Source organism: Desmodus rotundus, chromosome 7 (genome assembly GCF_022682495.2).
Source record: "Desmodus rotundus isolate HL8 chromosome 7, HLdesRot8A.1, whole genome shotgun sequence".
NCBI lineage: Eukaryota > Metazoa > Chordata > Mammalia > Chiroptera > Phyllostomidae > Desmodus > Desmodus rotundus.
The window spans coordinates 6,064,084-6,087,997 of record NC_071393.1 but is presented as its reverse complement, the minus strand read 5'-3'; the positions used below and the strand labels follow the sequence as shown (position 1 = coordinate 6,087,997).

Genomic DNA, 23,914 nt, shown 5'->3' with positions numbered 1-23,914 from the left:
CAGGGATGCACAGCAATACATGGGCTGAGGTGGACTCAGGTCCCAGAGCGGTCAGCGGGCGGGAGCTTCTGCATGCCCAGTTACTCTCTCAGCACACGTGGGAACCTGCAGGGTCTCATCAGGCACTCACCCCACCCAGCAAGGACAGAAAACAGCCTCAGAAGCATACAGTTTGGAGGGGAGACACAGGTTGGAGTCCTGCGCCCAGAGCTATGAAAAGGAAACTCCAAAGCAGACATCCCCAGGGGTGGGAAGAACAGAGCCTTTCTCTGCCATGATGATTAATTTTGTATGTCCACTTGGCTGGCCCATGGTACCCAGATATTCGGTCAAACATGATTCTAGATATTTCTGTGAAGTTTTTTTTTTTTTTAGATGAGATTAACATTTCAATCAGTGGACTTTGAGTAAAGCAGATTGCTCTCTAGCATGGGGCGTGCCCTGTTGAGGGGCCCCCAGGGGAAAAAGACAGACTCCCCTTGAGGAAGAGAGAATTCCACCAGCAGATGGCCTTCAGACTGGAGCTGCAACATCAGCTCTTCCCTGGGTCTTCCTCCTGCCCTGCAGAATTTGGACTGGCCAACCTCCATAATAGCATGAGCCAGTAAGTCTCTAGGTCTAGATCTGTATGTCCTATTGGTGGTTTTTTTGGTGTGTGTGTCTGTGTGTGTGTGTGTGTGCAGAACCTTGACCACTACACCCACCCATTAAGGGCCCTTCCCTGACTTTGACCGAAACACCCAGCAGTCGGCTGGGCAAGGGTCAGGAGGCCCCTTTGTTAGGTGAACACAGGGAGGCTCAGGGAGGTGGAGACATTTGCCCAAGGCCACACAGCTAGTAAATTGTTTGGCTAGGTTCTAATGCCACACTACCTGATTCCAAAGCCCATGCTTTATTTGTTATTATTTTTTAAAGACTTGATTCTGGAGTAATTGGAAATACTGGGAAAATTTTCAAGATGCGTCCAAAGAACTCCCTGGTATCCTCACCCAGAAGATTTTACATTTGCCTCTCATTCTGTACACACCTCTTATCACTATTATTATTACTAAGGAATTTGAGAGCATGTCACAGATATTATGCCTCTTTATTCTTTTAAAAAAATACTTTGTTTTCTTTTCAAACAGTTCTACGTTCACAGCCAAATTGGGCTGAAGGCCCAGTGATGTCCTATATACTCCCTGTCCCTACACGGCGGGACATTTGTTACAATTGATGAACCTGCTTCGACACATGGTAATCACTCAGGCCCCTTTACTCTTAAATACTTGCATATGTTACCCTTAAGAACAAAGCTGCTTCCTCTCTGTCTCCTGGTCCTCCCCTCTGGGGGGACCATGCCCTCCCTCACCCATCCAACAGACGTTCACAGTGCCTGTGCCAGGAATGCTGCTGCGGACACTGCCCCTCGGCCCTGGGCGTCCATTCCTCCTTGTGTTCCATGGGGTGGGAGGTGAGACATCACTTCTTAGATGCCCTTGCAGCCAGAGTTCTTGCTGTAATTTAGATTGTTTTGAAGGAGAGATGCAGAAGCCGCCGCCCTCTTGCAGCCCTGGTGGCGGCCAAGTCCTGGGAGATGCCTGTGGCTGCTGGAGTCCATGTTCCCGGGTCTGGGCCCCAGCTTGGTGGGTGTGAGGCAGCGGAGGCGGCTGCAGTGGTGTTGGCAGAAGCCGCAGCAGCCTCCTGACCTCTGATCCAGCCACGCTGGTCTAACATTGGAAATACTGGTGCTGTGGTGGCTCCAGCCTCCTCCTGTCCATCTGGGGGTTTAGACGGAATCCCTTTTGACACCTGGTTCCCAGAGTGCTTTCTGCTCTTCATGCCGATCCTTCACGAAGAGGGACCCTGTCATTGGGCTGCAGGTCAGTAGTGCCTCCTGCACGGACCGGTGGGTTTGCGCCGGAGGGTGGAGGGAAGCGGGCTGAGCACTGTCACGGGGGCACCGGCTCCTGGTTAGGCTCTGGGGGTGGAGGATCCCACCGGTGGCAGTGCAGCAGGGTAGGAGACACGGCAGGATCTCGGTAAAAATCCAGGAAGGCACGTAGGGCATGGCATTAACATGTGCTAACTGGGGGGCAGGGTGAGGGAAATGGGAAAGGTGAACAAAAGGAACCCTCCGATGAAAAGGCATCCAATGGAGCGTCCAAGGAGAGGGACTGCATGACATGCCTGGCCCCCTCCCCTCTGTCTCTGTCTGTGGCAGGCAAAAGTAGCCGATCTGGGCATGCTGTCCTTCTAGCAACTGAGCTCAGAGAGCTTCTCAACAGGCCAGACATACAATGTAGATCTGTGAGCACGTCTTTCTGCATCCAGCCAGACATTGCTAATCAATCACGGCACTCATTCCATTGTTTCCTATACTGCATTCATGGCAGACATCACTAGTTGATTAGGTCACTTCGCAGTTAGGTATCCATTCTTCAGAATCCTTCAAAGCATAGGGCTTCAGGCAGCCACCACCAGCTGAGTGTGGCTGAGAAGTAGATAAAAGGTCTAGCATCTCTGTGAAAATTTCTTAGACTGGGGGAGAAGGGGCAGCCACTGGGAGTCAGAGATGGGTTTCAGCAGGAGGAAGGATGTGCGCTGGTGTGGGTGGGCAGAGAGAACTCGTGGAGGAGGAGGGCATTCTCGGCGGGCTGGGATGCAGCTGGGAGCAGAGAGGGAGTCATGAGCGTGATGGAGAAGCAGGAAACCCGGGCTGGCGCCCACCCACGCAGTCTGGACTCCCGTGTGTAGGCCGCCAGGGCAGGCGAGTGTTTCAGACATGTAGTGCCCGTCAGATACAAGGGGAGACTCAGTGGAGCTGGGTAAGCAGAGTGGGCTGCCAGGAGGACAGCGCTGAGCTGGGAGGCAGGGTCATCCGTTGGGAGGCTGGACTGAGGAGGAGAGTGAAGTCACCAAGTCTTTCTCTCATACACATACACGCACACACACACACATCTGGCAGGTGACCCTGAGTCTCCCCACACCGAGGGCTGGCGTCTGTCTGTCCATCAGGTGCAACCACTGATTTTCTGGCCTTTACACAGCAGCCTGGGGAAGGTTACAGAATATGGTGGTCACTCTCCCCTTCCCAGAGAAGCTCAGATGGTATGAGCAGACAGGACACGGAGGCCCAGGGGCCCATCTGGGCCAGGACCGGGCCTTGCCCCCTTGGGAGGAACACACCCCTCTCCTGACCACACTGCCCCCCCAAAAGGGTGCTCCCTGCTGTACCACATGTCTCTCACCTTCACTGGCCATGGCAGGATGGGGGTACCGTCTCTGCCCATGCAGCACGGGGAGGATATGCAGGCTGCAGCTTCCTCTGCCAGCAGGTCCCAGCGGGCATTGTGGCCCAGGATGCCTGTCGGGTCAGCTGGATCCAGGATGATGGGCCTGCAATTCCCATCCAAGGTCAGTCATGTTCCTGGCCACATCTGGGTGGCCACCTGCGAGATCACTTGAACTATTCTTCTCCTTCACCCGACACTCTGTAGGGGGCAGGGGCAGGGCCAAGAGACTCCTCCGAGCTCCACGTACACACTTGAAGACCAAATGGAAAATAAGCTACACTCGGGACCCCTTTTGTAGTCTGTATCCAGGGCAGACATTACTAATCAATCACAGTGCTCAGGCCACCTTACCACACCTGCAATAAAGCAGGCATTATTAATCGACCACAGCACTGGTTCCACCACTCTCCCTGCATCTGTGGTCCCTAACAGATGAGGACACTCTTTTCAGCTGAGCCAATTCACCACCTCAGTGTCTTTTCCAACACATCATTCTAAGGAGCCACTACCCATGGACTGGAGATATATCACACACTCGTGAAAGCATCTATGTTACCTCTGTAGCATGTGACAGGTGGGCAAAATCCCCCCAAATGGGACATGCTTATATCACCTGGTGGGTTTATAGGCCAGGGTTGTCAGATTTAGCAAATACATATAGAGGATGGACAGTTAAATGTGAGTTTCAGATAAAAAATGACTACGATGTTTTTTTAAAAGCATATCCCAATGACTGCATGGGACATTGTTATACTAAAAAGTCATTCATTATTTATCTGAAATTCAAATTTAACTTGGAGTCTTGCATTTCATCCAGTAACCCTATTCACAGGTGACCAGGAAGCGGACTGCCTGTCCCTTAGCTGCTAGGGATATTACTTCTAGGAAGGAACTCAGTTATAGAAAGTGGATTTTCCTGTCTCTGCTCTGTGCCCTCAGGAAGTGGGGAGAGACAGTGAGGGACCTTGGGTCTGACACTCCAGGACATTGAGGGTAGGTCTGAACCTGGCCTTCTGAAGCTGCATCTTCAGGAAGTCTCCGATGGTCTTGTTCTCACAGTTGTAGTTGACGGTCCAGTGGATGCAGAGCTGGCGGTACTGGGTGACCAGCTCCAGGACAGTGCGAAAGCCCTCGGCCATGTTGAACTGGGGGTCCTGTCCACCCTGCTCCCAGGCGTACACTGCCAGGAGTTCCAGCCCGTGCTGGGGGGGCAGAGAGCCTTTCCCCTTGGGCTTCTTGGTGCACTAAGAAACGAGGAGAAAGATGAGGTACTGGTCCATATTGATAATGAAGAGGCATGGGAGGGACCATCCCGGAGCCGGAAACCACCCTCAAACTTTTACTGAGCACCTCCTCTGCCAGATGCCTTGCCACGCATGATCCCATAAACTCTAGTGAGTAGTAATGTCAGCCCTATTTTACAGATAAGAAAACTAAAGTCCTGTGGCAAAATTTCTTTCTGCTCCAGGGATCTAGGGTTCCCACCAGGGCTGGGCCTGCCTCTTCCCGGGAAAACGCTCCAGGGCAGCTTAGGGTGGCCCCGCCCGTGCGCGAACCTGGCGGTACCAATGCTTCACCAGGCGGATCAGACTCTTCAGCTTGGTGGGGCGGGAGATGATGAAGTCCCGCTGCAGCTCTGTGAAGCAGCAGGAGTACTCGCCCGCATTGCTGCAACTGCGGATGAGGTCGACGTAGACTCCAGACGGGGGCCTGGAGCTGGAGCCCAGCTGGCCTGGGAACAGGGAGAAAGTCACCCTCACTTCATTTCCTGGAGCCACAGCGGGGCCAATGAAAGAACTTCTGGAATCTCCCACTCGGGTGTTTCCCTGAGTGGTCTGGGGTCCACTGGAGGCCACGGGTGTTTTTAGGTGGAACACAGATGTGGCATGACCCAGCACTGCATCTCTGGGGAGGATCCTACTCCCTTTTCTGCCTTCTTTCAACCCACCTGCTTACCCACCATGATCAAAGTCTCAGCTCAGAGCTAACATGTCTTGGATGGCTCCCTGGCTCATGTGTCTAACAGGAGGCCCTGCAGAGGACAGAAGTGTGCGTGGGGAGAGCCAACATCACGCTGGTCCCAGGGCACCGAAAGGCATTCCGTGACATCCAAGCTCTGGCTTTCTGAACTGAGGAAGTGAACAGATTCAGGTACATTTCTGGACCAGTTTCTCCCTTGCTACTGGTTTTGCAAAATGCAGGAACCAAATCCATTGAGACCCGGGGGATTTCCTCACTCCGCAAACTCTCCTGTCTAGACTCAGAACCGAATAGATGCAAAGATGTTTGTGTCTGTTTTGTTCAGGGATTTGTCCTTTGTGTTTGGAAGTGTGCAGGGCATACAGGAGGGGCACTTATTGGACTGATCGAATGGGTCTGTAGCGGGTGGGGGAGGTACACGGAGATACTTGGATGTCCTCGCTGTCAGATGAGGACACTGGGGCTCAAGGTAGAGGAGTCCCTTGTTCAAGGTCATCCAGCATGCTGGGGGAATTGGTGGAACTAGAGCCCAGCTCAGGGCCACTGGTCACCCATGTAGCACCTTTGTGCGAATTGGAAGAAGGTGTCCTTTTCTCCAGACGCTTTGTGGGAAAGTTGGGATAAGCACACATGTCCGCAATGCCTGCAATGTGAACGGGTGCACAACCTCCGCACTGCCCCTGGCAGCCCTGCCTCCGTGTTCCCCCTTCTCAGTACTTCGCCTTGGCTTCTCACCTAGGGCGTCAAAAGCCGGTAGCACATCAAAGTCCACACTCTGGTCCAGCATTGTCTGCGATGCCAGCGAGAAGCTCAGCACGCGGGGATTCTCCCACCTGGAGATCTCGAACTTCACTTCAAACTGCTGCTCCTGCTTGCATCTCTCCAGCTGGGCTCGGATCTCCGAGATGATCTCGGCCCGCCTGCTCCCTTGATCTGTGAACTGGCGGAAGCAGCTGAGGAACACCACCAGGTCGGCATCTGAGCGGCCTTGCAGTGCTGTTCCTTTGGCTGAAGAGCCGCCCTAGGGAGAACATGGCAGGTGGCTTGAGCCCCAGAGTATGGCTCGATGTTCCCCTGCCAGAGCCTATGGACTCTGGATTCTGAGATAGGAACCAGAATCCTTGCTGTGTGACCTTGGGCAAGTTGCCTAACCTCTCTGTCTTAGATCTTTACTATGGGGTTAATACATGGCATAGTTGCAAGAAAAAAAAATGTGCAAGATGGAAGTTTAAACCCTTCACCAAATGCAAAATTTCCCATTGCATCATGTTTGGGGACGAAGGGATTTGAGAGTTTTCGTTTCTCCCTTCTTCCCTCCCTCCTTCTTCCCTCCCTTCTTCCTTTTTGCCTTTCTTTCCATTTATTTTTAGGCCTGCAGTTGGTTCTCAAGCCTGTCTGCAGCAGGAGAGCTTTTAAAAATGACTGAGGCCTGGCTTCTATGTCCCTGGACTGCGATTTAATTTTCCTGGGAGGGGCTTAGACATCAGTATAGATATATTTAAAAGTCTGCCTGTGATTCTCAGGGAAGGCACAGTTGAGAACCAGTGAGTCACATATTGTCCTCAAGGGTTATAGATGAGGAAGGTAAGGATCAGAGAGGAGAAGGTATTTGTCTGGGGTCACACAGCAAGTCACCAGGCTAGTACCTGTCATTAACACTCTTTCCAGAGTTGACCTGTGTCTCCCTGTGACTCCAATCGTGAGCCAAGGTCATATCTGCTGCAGCAGGTAATGTGACTTTATGAACCCCTAGCATCCTTTCTACTTTCTGCGATCAGCATTGGGTTGTCTTTGGGGGAACCATTCCTCCTCCACACCTCACCCATGAGGGCCACATAGGGCTGACTCTACCATGGGACCCAGGTTTGGCTGGTCAGCACATGATGTCTCCCTAGCCCTAGTGATTGGTTGAGGGATATATCACCAGGCCAACAAAACCTAATCCTAAGACTTCTTTGAATTGTGAGAAAAGAGAAATCCCTTTCTAGAATCTTAGAGGTGCCAAGGACCATCATATGGACAGAGCCTGTCCAAGATAGAAGACAGAGCCAGAGCTAGAAAGAAAATCTGAGTCCTGATTATCTTGTATGGGCTCCTGGATCCAGCCATGCCTGAAGGCAGTGCATTCTAGGGCCTTCCATTGACATCAACTGACACATTCCTTTTATTGCTTCTTTTGAGTCGGCTGCCATGAGCAACCAAAAGAAGCTTTGTCAGCATATATGGACCTGCCCTCGGCCATCCACCCTTGACCGCATTCTGCTTTCTCCCCCATGTTTGGCTTTGTGCTGTCTGCTGCAGGGGTCACAGAAGTGGGTCAGGCCTGGTCCAGGCCTGGGTGCGATCACCAGCCTGCGGGACCCTCTTGGCCCACAGCTCTCTGGAGGCTCACCTTGACCACCCTGAGCACTTTGATGGAAGAATTCTGGAAGCAGTTTTCCCTCAGGAATGAGCAGATGGTGTCAACAGCTTTGTGCACTTGATTCAGGAACTGGTGGTTGGGCTGGAGAAACTCACTGATGAACTTGTCGAGGTCCCTGGCTGGGGTCTGGTGAAGGAGAGTGGGCTGCGGAGAGAACACAGGTGGGGTCAGCTCGAGGCAGGGTTCCCCGTGAACGCCCAGCATTCCTGTGGTCGAATGATTCCCACAATCTCCTAGAGCTCCTTCCTCTTCTCAGCTGGTTGGCAGACCACGGCATCAGAGGGATGAGTTCAAGTTCTGGTCCCCCCATCTTTACATGGGGGCAAGAATGAGGCCCATGTCTCACTGGATTGTCCTGAGCGGTAAGTACTGGTTATGAGATTTTGCTGCAAAGTAGCAAACGTGATGAAATAGCTGTGAACGACTGCTGTCTGAAGCAGAGCTCCCCAGAAGCAGAGCCTGCAACGGGGGTTCTTGCGAACGTGATTCAGTGGGACAGTGTTTGCAGGAGAGGGGAATGAGGGAAGCAGGAGAGAGTGGGGGAGGCTCAGCTGGAGAAAGCTTGTTCTGGACACCAGAGGGGGCTCTGCAGCATGAGCTGCTTCATGAGCTGGTCCTGCCTTGAAATGGGGTGTGCATGTCACTCAGGCAGTAGCTGTGGTGGGCCAACCCGTGCCTCGGCTGTGAGCCATCAGCTTCTAGCACTCCTTGCAGCTGGAGGTGTGGGGAAAGGGGATGTGGAATGGGGCACCAACAGGGCCCCGCCTCCAGGCCCCACCTCCTACCGTCACATCCCAGGGCTGCACAGGTGTCCCTTCTCTACTCATGAGGCAGGCCTGTGTCTCCAGGGCGGCTGCTTCCTGGGCCAACAGCTCCCAGCTACCCTGGCCCACGTTCCAGGTGGGGTCGGCAGGGTCCAGTATCAGGGGCCTGGGGGCAGAATGGGTGGGCGAGCAGGTGGGGAAGGTGAGAATCAGTGAAGGGGCAGGGGGGTGGGAGAGATTGGGAAAGGATGTGGGGGCTGGAGAGAGAGAGAGAAGAGTGTCAGCACCTTCAGGCTGGTGCAATCTCGCCCAAGCACAGTAGGGTCCCTCCTTGGGCACCTCAGTCCGGAAGCTACTGGGCGGCCCCTTAATTTCAGATATGGTCCTGTACTGTGTTAATAAAGCAGGCCCTGGCTTCCTCTGGGGCTCACTGTGCCTACGCTTCCTGAGCAGAGTCCAGAAGGAAGCAGAGTGAGGATGGAAGCAGAGGTTTGGAGCACCCAAACCTCACCCTGGACCCCTCTTGGGTACAGTGATTCCAGGATGACAGTGGAGGAGAAGGATGACACAGGGCAGGGAGGGAGGTTGTGGGTGCACCTGGGTTTCTGAAGCTGGCCGAGGAGGTGCCTTCTGAGAGCTGGATCCTCAAAGTTGTAGTTGACTGTCCAGAAGACACGGAGCTGCTGGTGCTGCTGGATAAGCCCTAGGACGGTCCTCAGGCCTTCGGCCATGTGGAACCGGTGCTCCCCTCCACCCTGCTCCCAGGCAAAGATGGTTAGGAGCTCCAGGGCGTAGGTTGGGGGCAGGGAGGCATAGGCTGGCCATTCTCCTCTGTTCTGGGTGGCAACCTGTGTCATCCAAATGAAAGAATCAGCGGCGCAAGCACCTATTATATGCTAAGCATAGCCCTATACTTGTGGAAGGAGGGGAATAAAAAAACAAAACCGCAGAAAGTATAGAACCATGGGTGTGGCCTGGCTCACTCTTCTCATTTTACAGGTGAATAAAATGAGGTCTGGGAGGCGGTGGATAGAGTGAGAACAAGAAGCTCAGACTAGGTCTTTGCCTAGAGTCTCTCCTCAAAGGATATATGGGGTGGTCATAGAGGAATGGGGCCTGTGACATATTCGTCATGATATTTCAGCACCCGTCAACAACAGTTAGCAATAGCGGGTGCCCAGTAGATGGCTGAATAAATGCGTGCGTGAATGCGAGTTGGCATTCAGAGAGGCGTTTGCTGGGAGAACTCTGAAAGATGCTCCAGATTTAGCATGTCTTGCAAAGATGATGGCGATGGAGGAACAGCAGGAGCAAAGGCTGGGAGGTGAGCAAGGTCAGGGAAAACATTAGCAGTGGGAGGAGCTATGGCTAGAGAGGGGTGGTGGACCCCAGCCGCAAGAAATGTGGATTTGGAGACTTGGTGGAGAAGAGCTTCTATCTCAGCCAGGGGCTCCTGGGCCTGGGCAAGACCTGAAGGGTGGAGGGGGAGGTCCTTCTGCTTGCGACAGCCAATAAAAAGCAAAGGAAGGCGGGCTAGCTGTGTAGGGGAGAAGCTGATTGGCCGAAGCGGTTGCCATAGCAGTGCTTGATTTCCCAGAGGGAGCCAGGCGGTCCTAAGGCCTCACCTGGCGGTACCAGTGCTTCACCAGCAGGATCAGGTTCTTCAGCTTGGATGGCCGAGTGTTCACGAAGTTCCTCCGCAGCTCTGAGAAGCAGGCTGCGTGCTCGCCCTCCTGGCAGCTGCTGACCAGAAGGGTGCAGTAGATCCGGGGGTCAGGTTTGGTGCCAGCTCTGAGCTGCCCTGTGGGTGTTTGAAACGCTCAGAGTACGCATTTCCAATTGAAGTCAGCATTGCCCAACTCAGCCACTCAACCAGCCTTTAATATTTGGACATTAATTATATAACGTTGCAATCAATAATACACAATCTATAGCATAGAATAACAACCAGAACTCTTATTATTTTTAGCAGCAACTATGTACTGGGTGCTTTTCAGTCATTTCCACCAACTCACCCAATAGCTTTGCAAGGTGGATAATCTTGCACCCAAACAAGCTATGTAGTAGCAAAGTGGTTAAGAGAATGAGCTGTAGAGGCAGGCAGGCCTGGGTTCAAATTCTAGCTGTGTGACCTTGGCTCTCTGGGCCTCCGTTTCCTCATCGGTAAAAGGGGGATAACATCTACCTCATAAGGCTGTGGTAAGAATCACATGACATCTACACGTACAGTTCTCAGAACAACGGTTAAAATATACCATGTGCTCAGCAAATGCAAACTGTTGCTATGATCAATGTTATCTCCCAAAGAGAAAACCAAAGCAGAGAGAGGAAACTGGAATGAGTGCCAGCCCGTTCTTTCGTCATGCCCGCCCTCTGGAACAGACGCCTTCTCCATGAAAGGTGACTTAAAAATCACCTACTAACAGAAAGGCTTCAGGGAAGCTTGCTGCCATGGTTCTGCAGGGGCGGGGGGGGGGGGGGGGGGGAGGGTTGTTGGTGAGGGAGAGAAAAGTCTCCCAGGAGGAAATGAGACCCCACCCTGTGTGAGTGTGAAGTCTAAGTTTATAGGATCTGCACAGTAAGGAAACCCCAGGCTATTAAGTTGGTGAAAAACTGGCCTAGGAATCAGTGAAACTCTTGGAGCTCAGCCAAATAAACACTGGGTTCCCTGAGGGTATTTCTCCAACCCAGAGCAGAAGGAACTCCCACAACAAAAGGAACGAAAATAAAAGCCCACACACCCTGGAGATGAGCTCACAATAAAAAGTTACAACCACAGGAGGAAATGGTCCACCACAGGGTGAGGTAACACAACAGACAGGAGAATGAACGCAGGACCTTCAGAGAATAGGCCAATCTGAGAGGCTAAAACAAGCATAACTAAGATAATTAAAGAGATAAAAGAGACTGAAGCTGCAGTGAAAGAAGAGGAGCCTATGAGCAAATAACAAGCTGACTTGAGAAACAGCTAAGTAGAACTTCTAGAAGTGAAAAATAAAGTCACTGCGATTTTTAAAAAATTAAGGTTAGGTAGCAGATTGGACACATTTGAAGAAAGTAAACTGGGAGATAGATTTGAGCAACCGAGCAGCAGGCAACCTGAGAGATGGGAAAAATGGGAGCAATGAAGAGACATGGAGGACAAAGTGAGATACAATTAAATAGTAGTTCCAGAAGCAGAGAACAGAGAAAACAGGAGAGGCAATATTTGAAGAGATACTGGGAGGCGTGGTCCCAAAACTAAAGGAAGACTCGCGCCTTCAGATTCAATAAGCACAACAAGTTCCAAATAGTATAATTAAGAAGAAATCAATATGCACACATATCAGAAACTGAACAATACTATGGACTAAGAAAAGTCTTAAAAGCTACCAAAAAGGAAAACAAATCAACACACACACACACACCATCAACAAAGACGTAGACAGCTGACTTCTCATCAGCCACCGTAGAGATCAGAAGACAGAAGAAACTGAGGAACACAAGTGTCCACCATTTCCTCCACAAGTGTAGCTGAAACAGAAAGGGTTTTTAGGCAAAGTCTGAGAAGATTTATCCCTCATAAACCCTTTCTGAAGAAGTACTACTACAGGATCTATTTCTGTAAGAAGGAAATGAATTCAGGAGGAAGAACAGGAAAAAGAAAAAAATGTTGCTAATCATGTTCATAAATTTTAATTTGCACAGGGTATAAAAAAAGCAAAAGAAAAGAACCTTTCTTATTGTTAGTGGCTTGTATGTTAGTTCTACTATATTATTGACCCTCTGAAAATTATCACATTATTGGCCCTGGCTGGGTGGCTCAGTTGGTTAGAGTGTTGTCCCCAAAGGCCAAAGTGGAGGGTTTGATCCCCAGTCAGGGCACCCACATGAAGCAACCAATGAATGCATAAATGAGCGGAACAACGACTGAATGTTTCTCTCTCTCTCCCTTCCTCTATTTCTAAAAAATCAATAAATTAAAAATTATTATGCTACTATTGTTTGTTCCATTTTTGTCTTCTGGTTTTATGTTATTTACAAAAGGTACAATTAAAATTTAATAACATACCCTTATAAATAAAAAATGGAAAAAGGTATTTCAGGAAAACACTCTCAAAAGACCAGTGCAGCACTGTGAATATCAGACAAAATGCTTTAAGGCAAATAAATGTTTTAGAAATAATGAGGGTTATTACTTAATGATAAAAGGAACAAGCCAGTAAAAATATAATTAGATACTTACATTGCTCCTTAATAATATAGCCTCAACATATTAAAATAAAAACTTTCCAGAATTACAGGGAGAAACTGGTAATTTTCCATTCAGAGGGGGAGGTCCTGGTACCCCATTTAGGAATTCATAGACCAAGTGAGGAAAAAATAAGTGATATTGATCTGAACAAAGATCATAAGCCAGATCGAAAGAACCCACAGAGAAGCCTGCATTCAACAGAGAGAGCATGCATTCTTTTCAACCATGGGAAACCTAGGAAGTGCCACCAAATTCCAAAGAATTGATATTTGGGGGGTACATTTTCTGACTACAATTAAAAACAGAAAAAGGTAACACAGGGAGTAGTCAGTAATACTGTAATAACTGTGTATGCTGTCAGATGGGTACCAGACATACCGGGGGATCGCTTCATAAGGTAGAGACATGTTTCATCACTATGTTGTACACCTGAAACTCATATAATACTGTATAATATTATATGTCAACTGTAACTGAAAAAAATAGGAAAAGATGACTAAGTACCCAAAGCACGCAAATGAACAAAGCCCTAAAACATTCATTTGAAAACCCACTTCCAAATATTCACGGATGAAAGAACAAATCATAATGCCATAGTTAAAAGTACAAAAGATTTAGATCTGAGTGACAATAAAAATTATCCATATAAAACATTTGTTACGCAGCTGCACGGATCTTTAGAAGGAAGTGGATCACCTTAATTGCTTTTGTTAAGACTGATGATTGACTCCTAGGCTAAGATTTACCTCAAAAGTTACAAAATTAACCATAAAGTAAACCCTTCAATATAAGAAAGGAAATTACAACACGTAATTCCCAGTCTAAAAAAAATCCCACGCAGACATGGAGAATTGTTAACACTTGTTAAATTGCAATTGGAGTACACGGGTGTGTGAAGTCTGTAGTGTTCTGTATGTTTGAACCACTTTAAGATTAAAACTGTTGTAGCCCTGGCTGGTGTAGCTCAGTGGATTGAGTGTGGCCTGGGAACCAAAGGGTCCGGGCCAGGTCCCCAGTAGGGGGTGCATGAGAGGCGACCACACATTGATGTTTCTCTCCTTCTCATTCTTATTCCCTTTCCCTCTCCCTAAATATAAATAAATAAAATCTTTTAAAAAATTACAAAAAAACTGTTGTAAAGTTAAAAGCATTAAGTAGTTATGCATTGATGATGAGGAGGACTTTAGGTATTTCATAGGAGTTTCCAATGCCTGGTGAAGGGGAATTAGGATCACAAAGAGGATCGCAAGCACTACATGAGATGTTCCCCAGTCCCTCCAGGGCACAGGCTGGGCACCCCTCACCCACGGCATCAAAGACGGGCAGCAGGCTGACGTCCATCCAGCTTTCTAGGGCTGGGGACACTAGCTGGAGCTGCAGAGCCTCGGTCATGGTCTGCTCTGGAAAATTGAGGGTCAGGCCAGGGATGGAGTCCTGCCACTGGGATTCCAGCTGTGCCCGCATATCGTCAAGGATCTCTGCACGGCGGGGACCCTGGTCCTCGTAGCTCTCGAAGCAGTTGAGGAAGATGACGAGTTCGGCATCGCAGCCACCCCTGAGGTCTGTGCCCCTGCCGAACGAGCCCCCCTGCAGAGGAAAGAACATCTCAGACCAGTGACTCTATTTGAGCCCTGGGTGGGGTGGTCAGACTGTAGCCCCACCAGCAGCACCCCCATCTGTGGCACTGAAGCTGCTCTCTCACTGCCATTGGGTCTTAGGGACACCAAGACAGATGCAGGCTGCATAAGCCCTGTGACCTCGGACCATCAGAAGCCTGGCAGAGTCGGACTACATCTGCCTGCATTTACCTCCCGGTCCACAACGCCTGCACAAAGTCAGACAATAGGCAGCAACAGATAACAGCGGTGGTTGGGTGCGGGTGGGGCAAGTGGGGGCAGTGGTCAAAGATTTTAGCCAAACATCTGTAACACATCTGGATCACAGGTCGCAAATCGGGGTCCTGGGGCCAACAGGGGTCTGCTGATGTACTTGGCCTATTTCAATTAATCAGTCCGTCTATCCATCCACCCGTTCATTCATGCATTTGGCAGATGTTTATTGAGCAATAACGTTTAGGAGCACTCAGGTGAATAGAATTACTTTCCTCCTGACACTCACAGGGGGACGGGGCCAGGGGAAGGCAGGAACAGTCAGCAAACAGCAGCCCCCAGAATGTGCTAAGTGCTGTGTGGAGGCCACGGTAAGGGGACTGGGAATGAGTGGCGTGGAGGGTGCAACTGTAACCTGAACAGTTGGGCCTCCTTGAGAACGGGACTTGGACCACAGACTTAAAGGAGGGGAGAGAGAGAGCCAAGGGGATGGGGGAAGAACATTCCAGAATGAGAAACAGCCCGTGGGGATGTGTGCCCCCTGAGCTCAGGAAGAGCCAGGGGGTGAGCGTGGAGTAAGTGAAGGTCAGCGAGAGACCAGGGACAGATCCACAGGCGTGGAGGCCTTGGTAGTCTGCAAAACCACGGAGGATTTTGTGCAGAGAAGGGAGGTGATCTGACTAGAGTAACAGAGGTTTTAAAAAAACTGTATCAGGTTAAAAAAAAAAAAAAAAAAAAAAAAAAGCTGGCACGCAAATATGTTCCTCCAGCCAGCAAACTACCCTCCATGTCCACTTCCTCTGTCCGCAACCAGCCTGTGTCTGTGACTTCTTCCTGTCCCCATGGTGGTCCTCCCATTAGGGCCCTGTTGGTGTCTCCCCCTGGTGGACTCACCTTGCTGACCCTCGAGGCCTTGTGGACACACTTCTCACGGAGGCAGCCCAGGATGACATCGATGGCCTTGCTCACCTGCTTCTGGAACAGGGGGCTCGGCTTGAGGTGGTCCTGGATGAAGCGGTCCAGCTCCCTGCTGGGGATCTGGGACAGATCCAGTGTGGAGGGGGCGATGCTGGCCACCGCGAAGGAGAGGGGGGCTGGGCGGAAGGGCCGCCCGTTCCCTGTCCCTGGGCACACAGCACCAAGACTGCTGCTGTTCTTGGAGGTCTCCTGGGCGGGGTCTTGCAGGATGGGGAGGTCCAAACCTGAGCGCCCCGGGCGTGGAAGGCCCTGGAAGTTTGTGGAAGGAGCTGTCTTACACATGGAAAGGTCTCTACGTTCCTTCTCTCACCAGCCCCCTCCCACTGTGTAGTCAGGGTGACTGAGGCTCAAGGAGGGGAAGCGAGAGGCTGCCCAGGTGGCGCCTTTGTGCGGATTAGCAAAGGGCCCTTATGAAGGGGTTACATAATGAAAAGGCCCCCTGGCGGTGGGCGAACACAGCTTGGTAAGCAGAGAGTAACTGCGCAAAGATTGGCGATTGAATTGTTTCACATGCCTGCCGCCCCCCCCTTTTCAACCCGGTTCCACACCCCATGGCCCCCAGTGCATAGCAGATACTCAGAAAACACTGAGCACCATAAATTAGGTGTACAACCTGAGGAGCCCAGGAGCCCCTTACTCACTGGCACCTCCCAGGGCTGCACAGCGCCCCCTGCAGCCTGCAGAAAACATGGACGGTCATAGCAGGACTCCGCCTCTCGGGCCAGCAGATCCCAGGCCCAGGTGGCCCCGTTCCCCACGTCCCACGTTGGGTCAGCAGGGTCCAGGATCACGGGCCTGCAAGTCCAAAGGAACAAGAAGATTCTGGCTGGCAAGATGGCCAAGGTCAGGGACTCTGGAGTCAAGCTGACCTGGGTCCAATCTCAGTTCGGCAACTTGCCGGCTGTGTGACCAGAGGCAGGTGATTGACTTCTCTGAGCCTCGGTTTCCTCATTTTCAAATTGGGGACAATAGCAACGCCTGACGTGATGGGCTGTGGTGGAGATTAAATGACAGCCACGATCCTCAACAATTCCACCCGCACTTCAGAACCACCAGAGCCAGCCCGGGTATCTCTGCGCGACACCCGACGACTTAGCAATTTCATTCCTAGGTAGAAGTCCAACACATATGTGTATGCGCTGAAATACAAGGCCGTTTAGCACAGCCCTTGGGCAATAGCCCCCGAGTGGAAACGCTCCAAACAGGCATCATAAGTAGAATGGAGAACATGCTGTGAAAAACCCACGTAATGGAAGAGAATGAACCACAACTACCCACAACCACACGGGTGAATCTCAGACTTCATCTGACGAAGAGAAGACAGACACAGAAGGACATGCTGTGGGATTCCGTTTAAATCTGATTTTAAAACAGAACTGTAGCGATAACAGAATGGGGTCACCTCTGGGAGGAGCATGAGGAAAGCTCCTGGGGGCCTGGAATATTCTGCCTTGATCTAATGGGTGTGTCCACTTCATAGAAAGTCATCAGAATGTGTTCTACGTCACCACAACGCTCATGTACAGAACATGCAGTGTGTCTCTAAGAACTCCCCCAAGTGATTCTGATTGGCATCTGGGCCGAATCCACTGAATTAGAAAGTGCGCACGTGGCATTTGGCTTTGGCCCTCGGCAGACACGACCTGCTTCATCATGGTTAATTGCCTCCCCATGACCCAGGCGTGGGAGAGCAGGTGGTGGGATGCTAGGAGGTACCTGGGTCTCTCAAGCTGGCGAAGCAAGAAATTCTTAATGGCAGGGTCCTTGAGGCTGTAATTGGTGGTCCAGGAAACACACAGGTGCTGATACTGCTGGATCAGGCCCAGGACCGTCCGGAGGCCTTGGGCCAGGCTGAAGGCATCCTTGCCACAGCCCTTCTCCCAGGCAAAGATGGTCAGCAGCTCCAGGGCATAGGCTGGGGGCATCTCCCTGCTCCCCTCTTGTGGGCACACCTGTAAGAGGGCAGGGCAGGGGGCTCAGAGGATGAAGGGGAAGGGACCGCTAGTTCTCTGCAGAATTTTGTGGCACCTCTCAGTGTCTGGGCTGGAGACCCAGCAGGCTGAGCCTGGGATGAGAGGCTGTATCCCAAGCCTGTTCCAAAAGCAACCTGGTGTTTCTCACCTGCCCTCACTGCTGGGGCTTCAGCAATGAGCTTGGCTCATATTGTGGTTGTTGGGGGGAGGGGGAGGTATGAGACTCAAGCCCCCAGGAGTGGAGAGTAGCCAGGTGAGGCCAGCGGGTAGACTGAGACTGTTATTCCCCAAGTAAAAGCACAGAAGAATTTGCCCAGGGCCACAGAGCAAGTCCATGGTCGAGGAAGAATTGGCATACAGCATCTCCTCATTCCAGACCTGCTTTAGAATGAGTGGTCCAGCAGGAGGACAAAGCCACGTGCCTTAAGACTTTGGGCAGCCTGTTCCCTCTTCTGCAGTCACGGGCTCCCCCCGTACACTTCCCCGTACACAGCAATCTATCGACAGGCATGCGCAGTGCAGGGTGGCCTTCCTGAGGCTGGGGAGGGGGCTGCACCAGCTCTGTGGACTTCATGTTGTACATAAAACATCCCAGATAGTTTCAAAGTCCTAACTCTAAAAAGGAACTCTTAAACCCTTTTAAAAAGAAACATGGGAGAATAACTTTAGAAAGTCAGAATAGGCAAAGGCTTCTTAAACAAGACACAAAAAGCACAAGTCACATGAGAAAAACATGAACACAACTGATAGCATTAAGATGCAAACATTTTCTGTGACAAAAGGCTTATAAATAAGGTGAAAGTATAAACCAGACAGGGAGACTAGATTTGCACACCCACCATAAATAAAGAGCTCCAACCAATCAACAACAAGAAGGCAGCTAACCCAGTAGGAAATAATGAACAAATTATATGAACAGACAATTCCCAGAAACACGAAGGGCTGCCAGACAGAAGGAAATATTCGCACCATCACAGAGACACAAATTCAAACCATCACATGTCTGGAGGAAGGACCCTCACTAGTGGCCTCACCTGGCGGTACCAGTGCTTCACCAGCAGGATCAGGTTCTTCAGCTTGGATGGCCGAGTGTTCACAAAGTTCCTCCGTAGCTCTGCGAAGCAGGCTGCGTGCTCACCCCCCTGGCAGCTGCTGTTGAGAAGGGCGGAGTACACCTGGGGCTTGGGTTTGACGTGGGAGCTGAGCTGCCCTGTGGACGTGAAGGCCTGTGAGTGAGGCAGGGTGCTGGTGCTGAGCTGGGCTTGGGGTGGAGGGAGAGAGGGAGGAGAACTTGAGCGGGGAGGGGGGGGGGGACTGGAACATAAGGAGGAGAGCCTGGAGCTTCTCAGGAGACAGGCAGGAAAGCTCTAGATTAGTAGGGAGGATCCCTTGCTCCCAAAGACCAGGCAGCCCCCAGGGGATGGGGAAAAAGTGCAGCCTCATTCCCAGGAGGTTAAATAGGAATGATGCTTCCTGCTGAGTCAGGAATCCTATAGCCTGGCAATCCTTTCCTCCTGGAGGCTCCCTCAGGCTACACTCAAACACCACTGCACACACCTTTAATTAATTGGAGCTGTGAGAGAAGAAACGATGCCAGAGAAATACAAGGCGAGAGGTTCTGATTCCTTAGCAGTAATTGCTGATATTTTTTGAGCACTGACAACATGCCAGGCACTGTGCTGAAAGTTGTACATGAATCCCCTCATGGGTTCCCCACTAAAACCCTACAATTCTTCACCTTGTTTTATAGCTGTGGAAACCGAGGCTTGAAGAAATTCGAAGCTCTGCCCCAGGTGTATAGCTGGAGACAGGATTGGAAGGCAGAGCCGGCTGACTTTACAGCATGCGCCCACCTCCCTGGACTCTGGCTTGGGAAAAGTAAACACTCTCTGTAACTTCCTAGATTCCTGACATCCCTTATTTGCTGTGTGACTTCGGGTGAGTTACTGTATGTCTCTGTGCCTCAGTGTCCCTATTCATAAAGTGGAAGGCAAGACAGTCAGGCTTCATAGGTTTGTTTTGAGGAGTTCATAAGACAAAACATGACAATTGCTTGGAAAAGTAAAGCATTGGATAAGGAGTAGCTATTATGATTAATAATAGGGTGAGGGGATAGGCATGGGGAGACTGTGGCTGTAGCCAGGACATCGTAACCCGGGATAAACTCAAGCTACCTCCCAGAACACCATGGTACATGATAATAATATCAATAATAATAATAACAATAATAATAATAATAGAAATAAGAATCGCAAGCACTCATACAGCCCCACTATGTGCCAGGCCCCGTTCTAAGTTCCTTACATGTATTAACACATAGTCTTTCCCAGAACAGATTTCTATTGTCCTACGATCATTATCTGCATTTGACGGATGCAGACTCAGAGGCATATTATCATATTAAATCAAGCATGGGTATATGACAAAGGACAGTGCTTTGTCATATCACATCGGTGTGATGTGGTATGTGCAAAAAATCACATCTGTGCTTTTAAGGTAAAATACAAGATTTTGCAGAATTTGCCTTCTCTTCTGGGCTATATCTGTGGAAGGGCTGAGCTGCACCCGGCAGGGGCTGAAGGAAATTCTCCCCAGTTGCTTGAGCAAGGGCCAAGCATCGTGGCTCCAGGACCCCAGAGCCAGGAGGAACTGGGCTTTCTTGGTCTTTGTCTGGTCCAAACCCATTATGTTAAATTAAGTCAAGAAAGCAAAGCCCAGAGAGGGCGGCCCAGGTCACACAGGAAGTTGGTGGCAAGACAGGAACCGTTAGCCCTGTCTTACTCCTAATGACATTGCTGCAGCCCTGGAAGGGGCCAGGCACCCCTCACCCAGAGCGTCAAAGGCAGGCACCAAGCTAACATCCATCCAGTCGTCCAGATCTGGGGCCGCCAGTCGGAACTGGAGGACCCCGGGCGTGTCCTGCTTAAGAAACTCAAGGCTCAAGCCAGGGACCAGGTTCTGCCACGAGGATTCCAGCAGTTCCCTCATCTCCCTGAGGATCTCCGTGCGCCGAGCTCGCTGGTCGTCATAGCTCTTGAAGCAGTTGAGGAAGAGGACAAGTTCAGAATCACAGCCACCCCTCAGAGCCGTGCCCCGGCCAAAGGAGCCTCCCTATGAAGGAAAAATAAAAAACCAAACACACACCTCAGAAGTCTGCACTCTCCAATTCTAGTGCCCACACAGGCTGGCAGGCGAGTGGGCTGGGTGGGGACTGTGGCCACACAGCTCCCAGCATTGGAAGCCATGCAGGAACGTGAGCCAAGTGCAGCCAGTTCTGAGTTTTCAAGAAAAGCAATGTTTAGATATCAGTCCATAATTTCTAAATGTTGGCAATGAACTATAAAAAAAGTTAAAAGTATAGGTGAAACAAATTCTGGTTTGTAAAGCACCTTTACTGGGATAGTACAAAGCAGTTGTATGATTTGAATACGGATTGCGGAGACCTTTCTGACCAGTGCTTCCTTCTGCAAGGCCGCCAGCCCGAGGGTTCGGGAAGGAAAGGCACATTATTAGAGTCTCTGCTCTGTGCCTGGTTCTCTGGCACATGTCTGACACCCACACTCTCACTGCCAACAGGCAATGGCCCTCATGTGGTTACATGTGGTCACAGATGCGGGGGGTCGGAGGGGGGGTGCTCCGAGCAGTAAAATGAGTAACTGAGAGCAGTGAGGCCATAATACAGCCCGTAAGAGGCCAGAACCAGGATTAGCCCTCAGGGGGCATCTTCCCACCCAATGGGGACCGCTACCTACCCAGTGGTAAGCCAGTTCACTCACTGCCAGCCCCTCACAATCGACGCTGCCAATAAAGGCGCAGAGCACAGGGGAATGTTAGAGACTGAGTATTTCTCTGCACACGACCATCTCATTTCACCTTCCTAACAAGCCTGGAGGAAGGTGCTATGACTGTTGTCACTTTACAAACCAGGAGTCGAAAGTGCAGAGAGGTCGTTGCTTTCTCACAATCTCCGAGCTGGGGTTTAAACCCAGAGTCTGGCTCCGGACCCATATTCTCGACCCCCACCCCAATGAATTAACTCACTTAAAAATAGTTTTTATTGTGAAAGTGTCCAAACCTACATAAAAGAGGAGAGGATTTTAAAGATGTCTTTTGCCACATTTGCTCCTTTGTGGGAGTCTTTTTTTTTTTTTAAAGAAACTCCAGGCAATGTGTCATGTCATACGATTTCACGGGCACCTCTAATGTGGTGGCTCCCCGTGGTGAGCGGCTGGGCCCCAGGGGACATTTGGCAACACCAGGAGACATTGTTGGTGGTCACAACTGTGCAGGGGCACCCCTTCACGTGGGTCCTGGGGGTATCCTGCTGTGACCCCTTCTTTGCTTTCTGGTCCAACCATGAGTCCCAGGCTCATCTTGGGCATCTCACTCCAGCTGGGGAACCAGCCATTCCTCAAGACTGGAAATGAAGCCCACAGCCCCGCCCACTTCACCAGGGCCTCTTGCAGAGCCTCAGCGATCCCAGGACCACAAGCTAAATTCAGCCTTGAAAGCTGTTCCAGGTTTTCCAGGAAGCTCAGGACCTTTGGAGATCCTTAAACCCTGGTTCTGCAGAAATCCTCCAGCCTGTCTCAGAGGTAGCAATCTGCCCCCACGCCACCTGGGCTGCAGGTCTCCCCACCTTCTTTCCTGTGTTCCGAGCTAAGATTCTGCCCCAGGAAACCACTAGCTGCTCTGCGGCCACCTCCGGCTCTGTTTCCATCTCTTCCCCTGATGCACTCCAGGTCCCCTCCCTCTCTCCCACCCAGGTTTCCTGGGTCCACCCGGCACCCCTGAGTTTACCTTGAGGACACAATAGCTGACCCTTGTCTCCTCCCTGAGTCTGCGGGCATCCTGAGCTCAGTATCAGGGTGACCAGGCCAAAAAGTGACCCAGCCTCAGTGTCCCCACCCGTTAAACAGACAATAATCTTTGCCTCACTAAATGTGAGCATTAAGTGACCTAAGACTCATTTAATGAGAAAAAGCCCATTGTTGTCGAGTAATTTCTCAGTGAGCTGGGCTACTAAGGGCTATTCTAGAGAAGTATTGCACCTGCATTCTTAGGGTCCGGGGCAGGGTGAGGCCCACAGTCTGTTTGATGGGATGTTCAGACTGTCTCTGTGAATAGTCTCTGTAAGTGAATGAATGGGTAAGAGGCAGCCCAGCATAGATTCAGGAATCGGACTACCTGGCTTTGTAGCCTGACTGGACTTCTTACAGGCTTGCTCACGTTACTTCCGCACTCTGTGCCTCAGTTTCCCCATCTGTTAAGTGAGGGTAACTAGTACCTACCCGCAGAGGTATTGTGAGCAGGAGTATATTTTCAGGGCACTTTGAACAACCCTGGAGCACAGTTAAGCGGGCTAAAGCTGTGATAAGGAAATGAATGAAAAGACCGATAAAGCCCTTCCCTGTCCCCCCCTATTTTCAAATGGAGACCGCGAGGTCGCCCCTGCTTCCTGAGAGCCCACCTTGGTGATTTTAAGTACTCGCCAGGGTGGGGCAGCGGCTTCCCGGGCACTGGGGCGGCCCCCACGCTCTCTCAGGACCGCGCCCAGGGCCCCCAGCGCGCGACGCGCCGTCCCCACGAACTCCGCGGTCGGCTGCAGGCTGCTGGTCACCAGGCTGTCCAGCGCGGCGGCGGGGGTGCAGTACACGTCCATGGCCGGGCGCCGGGGCGACTGGTGGCAGGGGTTCTGCGTGCGGGTGGCTGGCTCCGTGAGCTCACGCGCCTTTGCGTCCCAGGGTCCTAGATGTCCCCAGTGCCCCGCAACGCCCCGCCCTGGTCCCGCGTCCAGCGTGGGGAGAGGGAAGGGTGCGATTGGCCCAGTCTCCCCCAGCTTCCCCACTTCCTCCCATCCTCGCAGGATTCCCCTCCATTCCTGCTTTCAGTTTCGTTTCTTTCAGCCGATTTGGGTTTTTGCTCCCCCTTCCGGTTCCCTTTGCAGTTGCGGTTTCCTCTCCTGGGCTTTCCCTCCGTAGCACTGGGTCCACCTTGCCTGGGGCTCCCCAGCTCTGAGGCATCAAACACAACGGAACAAAAGGCCTTTACAGCAGCAGGACCCCCGAGCACAGCGCTGGCACGGAGTAACGTAACCCGGGCCTTTAAGAAACGTGCAGGATTTGTGTGAAAAATGGCCAGGAAATTCACATAAACGGAGAGCCCCTACCTTGCTCTCTGGCTGAAGGATGCCTTCTAAACATGGACAATAGTAAGGGACAATTGCAGAATTTGTCCTGTACCCCTTTACAAATATCTCATTTAACCCTTCCAATAACCATGATGTACGTGCTGTTGTTACCACACCATTGTAGGAGAGGAAGTTAAGGACCGGAAAATCTAGGCTTCTTGCCCAGGGTCACACAGCTGGAAAGCTGGTAGACTGGATTCAAATGCAGAGCCAGCTCTCACACGGCTCACTCTATTGTGGCAGCAGCCAACTCTTCCTAGTTTATACAT

General features: G+C 51.2%; 1 protein-coding gene across 4 annotated transcripts; it reads right to left on the bottom strand.

Annotated features, from left to right (window-relative positions):
• Positions 1-944: 944 nt before the first annotated feature.
• On the bottom strand, positions 945-23,323 carry OAS3 (2'-5'-oligoadenylate synthetase 3). Of its 4 annotated transcripts, none has more exons than XM_053928522.2 (16): positions 22,926-23,323; positions 20,284-20,566; positions 18,490-18,665; positions 17,199-17,434; positions 16,124-16,277; positions 15,399-15,731; positions 13,980-14,262; positions 10,067-10,242; positions 9,039-9,289; positions 8,463-8,607; positions 7,648-7,821; positions 5,991-6,276; positions 4,832-5,007; positions 4,281-4,519; positions 3,231-3,378; positions 945-2,876 (listed from the first exon to the last, which is right to left on the bottom strand). In XM_053928522.2, the coding sequence occupies exons 1-16, from the start codon at positions 23,115-23,117 to the stop codon at positions 2,562-2,564; spliced, it is 3,567 nt and encodes a 1,188-aa protein (XP_053784497.1). In that variant the 5' UTR covers positions 23,118-23,323; the 3' UTR covers positions 945-2,561. The 4 variants fall into 4 exon arrangements, with proteins under 4 accessions (XP_053784497.1, XP_053784499.1, XP_053784500.1 ...); XM_053928524.2 differs by having other exon boundaries at positions 945-2,647; XM_053928525.1 differs by having other exon boundaries at positions 946-1,845.
• Positions 23,324-23,914: the final 591 nt, after the last annotated feature.